Below are 4,280 nucleotides of genomic sequence, written 5' to 3'. Positions count from 1 at the left end.
TGAATTAGGAAAATTTAAGTAATGAATTAATTAGTCTGGCTAAACTTTTCTTTTATTAAAATGTGTTAGTCAAATCAAGACAAAAGTTTCAAAAAACTGATTAAATAATAAGTTAATTGAAGAAACAAAAGGCTTATATAAAGTTATATGGAAGTTAAAAGGTGCACTCACTTTTCATGCACAATCATCATAAACTTTATGTAACATTAACACTGATCTGTCCCATAACAATTTGTTTTTCTGAACCCATTACCTTCATCTATATCTTTCACCAAGATTTCATCACATTCTCACTAGATTTTTAATCTTTTATTTCTTCTTTTTAATGCTAAATTCAATGAAGAAAACCATGATCTTTCCATATTGATCATATTCAATCCAAGCTTACCAAATGGATAACATGCTAAAAACAATCTTTCTATATATAGTAATAATCACTTCTTTTCTAAGATCTTCACTTGGAGCTACTTCAAATGATTCATTCTGGCTACTCAAGATTAAATCAGAATTCAATGATTCATTAGGAGTTTTTAGCAATTGGTCTCCACAATCAAATATATGCACATGGAATGGCCTAGAATGCTCAAAAGATCAGACGAGTATCATCGGTTTAAATCTTTCTAATTCGGGTCTCTCGGGATCAATCTCTAATGATTTCTCACGCCTCGTTTCACTTCAAAAACTCGATCTTTCAATGAATTCACTCACGGGGTCGATCCCGCGTGAGCTCGGCAAGCTTCAAGATCTTCAAGAACTACTCCTGTTCTCGAATTATCTCTCGGGTAACATTCCTCTCGAGTTAAGTCACTTAAAAAAGTTGCAAGTTCTTCGAATTGGAGATAATTTGTTAACCGGAGAAATTATTGAAAATATTGGCGAGTTAACCGAGTTAAGAGTATTAGGACTTGCTTCTTGTCAATTTAATGGAAGCATTCCATCTCAAATTGGTAAACTTAAGCATCTAAATTCTCTCCATTTACAAAGCAACAATCTTGGTGGGCCAATTCCGAAAGAGATCAACGGATGTCAAGAGCTTCAAGATTTTGCAGCATCGAACAACCGGCTCGAAGGTGAAATCCCTTCTTCAATCGGTCAGCTTCCATTTCTTGAAATCTTGAATCTTGCGAATAATACGCTCTCAGGATCAATCCCAACTGAATTAACCGCCCTTTCAAGATTAAAATACTTGAACATTCTAGGCAATCAGTTAACAGGTGAAATCCCTTCAGATTTAGCCCGATTACCCGAACTTCAAAATCTTGATCTTTCAAGAAACAATCTTTCTGGAGACACAACGTTTCTCGATTTTGATTCGAACGATAACCTCGAAGCCCTAGTTTTATCGGATAATTCTTTAACAGGCTTTCCAGAAAAACTTTGTACAAAACAATCGAATTTACGCCATTTTTTCTTCTCAGGAAACCATCTAACTGGTAGTTTTCCTTTAAGTTTGCTAAACTGTACCTCACTTGAAGTATTAGAGATTTCAGGTAACGATTTCGAGAACGAAATACCTTCAACAATCGATAACCTAAAAAACCTCACTGATCTTTATCTGAACAATAACAGTTTTTCAGGTAGTTTACCTCCTGAAATTGGGAACCTGAGTAATTTGGTGAATCTATATCTGTTTGATAACATGATCACAGGTGAAATCCCAAAAGAAATCGGTAAGTTGCAGAAGCTAAGTGTAGTGTACATTTACGATACTCAGATGTCAGGTAACATACCGAACGAGTTAATGAACTGCTCGAGTTTGACCGAAATTGACTTTTTCGGAAATCATCTCTCTGGCCCAATTCCAGAAACAATTGGGAAGCTTAAGAATCTGGTTTTCCTTCATCTGAGACAAAATGATTTATCGGGCCGAATTCCTTTAAGTTTGGGCTACTGCAAGAAGCTTCAAACACTTGCATTGGGTGATAACAAGCTTTCGGGCCCGATTCCAGATACATTTTCGTATCTTTCCGGGCTCACGATTTTCAGCCTTTACAATAATTCGCTCGAAGGCCCATTTCCAGAATCTTTATTTCGTTTGAAAAATCTCACAATTGTTAACGTTTCTCGCAACAAGTTATCTGGTTCAATCAACCCGATATTGAGCTCTAACGGACTATCTATACTAGATTTGACAAATAACAGCTTTTCAGGCCCAATCCCATCTGAACTGGCCCAGTGCAAGAATTTAATGCGTATTCGTCTTGCTCATAATCATTTAAACGGGCCCATCCCATCGCAATTGGGTCAGCTCAGCGATCTCAACTTTCTTGATCTTTCATCAAACAATTTCACAGGTGAAATACCATTTGAGCTCTCAAATTGTAAAAAGATAAGTCATTTTCTAATCAGCAATAACCAGATTTCGGGTACGGTCCCACCATGGTTAGGAACAATGAAGGAACTCGGGGAGCTCGATTTTTCAAACAATAATTTCAACGGAACGTTGCCTAAAGAACTTGGAAACTGTTCGAGATTAATCAAGTTGTCTGTCAACCAAAACGCGCTTTCAGGCGTAATCCCAGAACAAATTGGGAACCTAACGGGCCTAAACGTGTTAAAACTTCAAAGAAACAATCTTTCTGGCCCGATTCCAGTTACACTCGGTGCCTGCAAGAAACTTTTCGAGTTACGCTTGTCAGAAAACTCGTTAACGGGCTCAATACCACCAGAGCTAGGAACGTTAACCGAACTACAAGTAATACTAGACTTAAGCACGAATCACCTCACGGGTGAAATCCCGGTTTCTTTATCGAATTTGGTAAAGTTAGAGAGACTAAATCTATCGTTCAACGAACTTAATGGTCCCGTTCCTGAATCATTAGGAAGATTAACAAGCCTTCATGTTCTAAATCTCACAAACAATCACTTTCAAGGTGAAATCCCATCAACTTTTTCAAGATTCCCGCCAAATTCGTTCGTATCAAACGACAACTTATGCGGGGCACCGTTAACCCCTTGTTCGCGATCAAACCGAGAGCAACAGAACGGGCGTTTATCGAACACGGCGGCTGCAGGAATTGTGGTGGCAATTGTATTCAGTGCAACAGTGATATGTTTGTATCTATTGTATCTAATTCTTAGAATATGGTGCAGATGGAAACAAGCTTCCATATCAAATGATGATCATAATGGTGGAAATGGGATGACTGATTTGGCGGGAAAAGATGAGAAATGGGGTTATGGTGATAGGGTGATTAAAAGTGATGAATACTGGGATTTGAATAAGATGACATTGTTGCCATGTCAGCATCCTAAAAAGGATGTTTCAATGACTAGTTGTATTTTTGATCATCATATGCATAGTTTGAGTAGGGAGAATTCAATGAGAGCACTTGTTTAGTTTTTGTTTGGATTTTTTTGTTTGTATAATATAATTTGAGTTTCTTTTGTTTATGATTTTGCTTTAATTAGTTACCTAATTGTGAATTATCATTGGTAAAATATAGATATACAGAATGATATTTGTATATATAACGTCGATTTACTATTAAGCCATGTAAAATGTAATGTAGTAGATAATTACCTTTTGTAACGGTAAGATTCGCAACTCTGATGCTCCCTTGGAGATGGCGATTGTATTACATTACATCAATAATTAATTGTGAAAATTGAAGCTCAATTGAGTGAGCTAGGGTTAGGGTTTATTGAAGATTTTGGGTGAAATAGGGGGATCTGAAAAATGAAATTAAAAATATGAGTTATAATGAGATTTAGAAGATAAACGAGAAAGTTGTTGAGTGTATCAACTTACAGTATTAGAGTACCGAGAGTGTTGACTGCGGTCACTTGGCATGTCTGGTTTGATTTGCTGAGCCAGAAAAGGTAGAGAGTGGTGACCTATATCACTTGGGTATGTCAGTTTTTTTATTTTTATCATTATTTTTTATTTTAATTATAATATAACATAAATTAATATAATTATAAAAATTAATATAAATAGAAATAACTTCATCAAAAATAAAAAGCACACATTACATTAAATAATTAAAAATCACAACTCCTAAAAAATAACAAAGCAAACATTACACATCCTAAAACAACACAATTCTTTAATTGTCGTCTTCGATATCGCGATTATGCCATAGATGCGAAACAAGAGTATGTCGAAGATACTCATGCTCGTCTTTGTCACGCGGCTCTTTTGTCTTCTCAGCATATACATCACACCTTTCGTGAGACGACCCGTCCTAATCCATAAGGACAAATACAATAACATATGATTACATTGCGAGGTGCTTGACCTCTATATGATACATTTTACAAACATTGCATTCGTTTTT

The 4,280-nt window shown here is 36.0% G+C and overlaps 1 protein-coding gene across 1 annotated transcript; it reads left to right on the top strand.

The window, feature by feature from the left end:
* The first annotated feature begins 307 nt into the window (after positions 1-307).
* On the top strand, positions 308-3,452 carry LOC139892491 (uncharacterized). Its single transcript, XM_071875596.1, has one exon. The coding sequence runs from the start codon at positions 392-394 to the stop codon at positions 3,338-3,340; it is 2,949 nt and encodes a 982-aa protein (XP_071731697.1). The 5' UTR covers positions 308-391; the 3' UTR covers positions 3,341-3,452.
* The last annotated feature ends 828 nt before the right edge of the window (positions 3,453-4,280 follow it).

The sequence above is a fragment of the Rutidosis leptorrhynchoides genome, chromosome 2, assembly GCF_046630445.1.
Source record: "Rutidosis leptorrhynchoides isolate AG116_Rl617_1_P2 chromosome 2, CSIRO_AGI_Rlap_v1, whole genome shotgun sequence".
NCBI lineage: Eukaryota > Viridiplantae > Streptophyta > Magnoliopsida > Asterales > Asteraceae > Rutidosis > Rutidosis leptorrhynchoides.
The sequence above is the reverse complement of the archived record's forward strand: the minus strand, read 5'-3'. Positions and strand labels throughout refer to the sequence as shown.

Excerpts from the sequence above, each read along its gene's own strand:
- LOC139892491 (XM_071875596.1), top strand. The coding sequence starts at position 392 with ATGGATAACATGCTAAAAACAATCTTTCTATATATAGTAATAATCACT.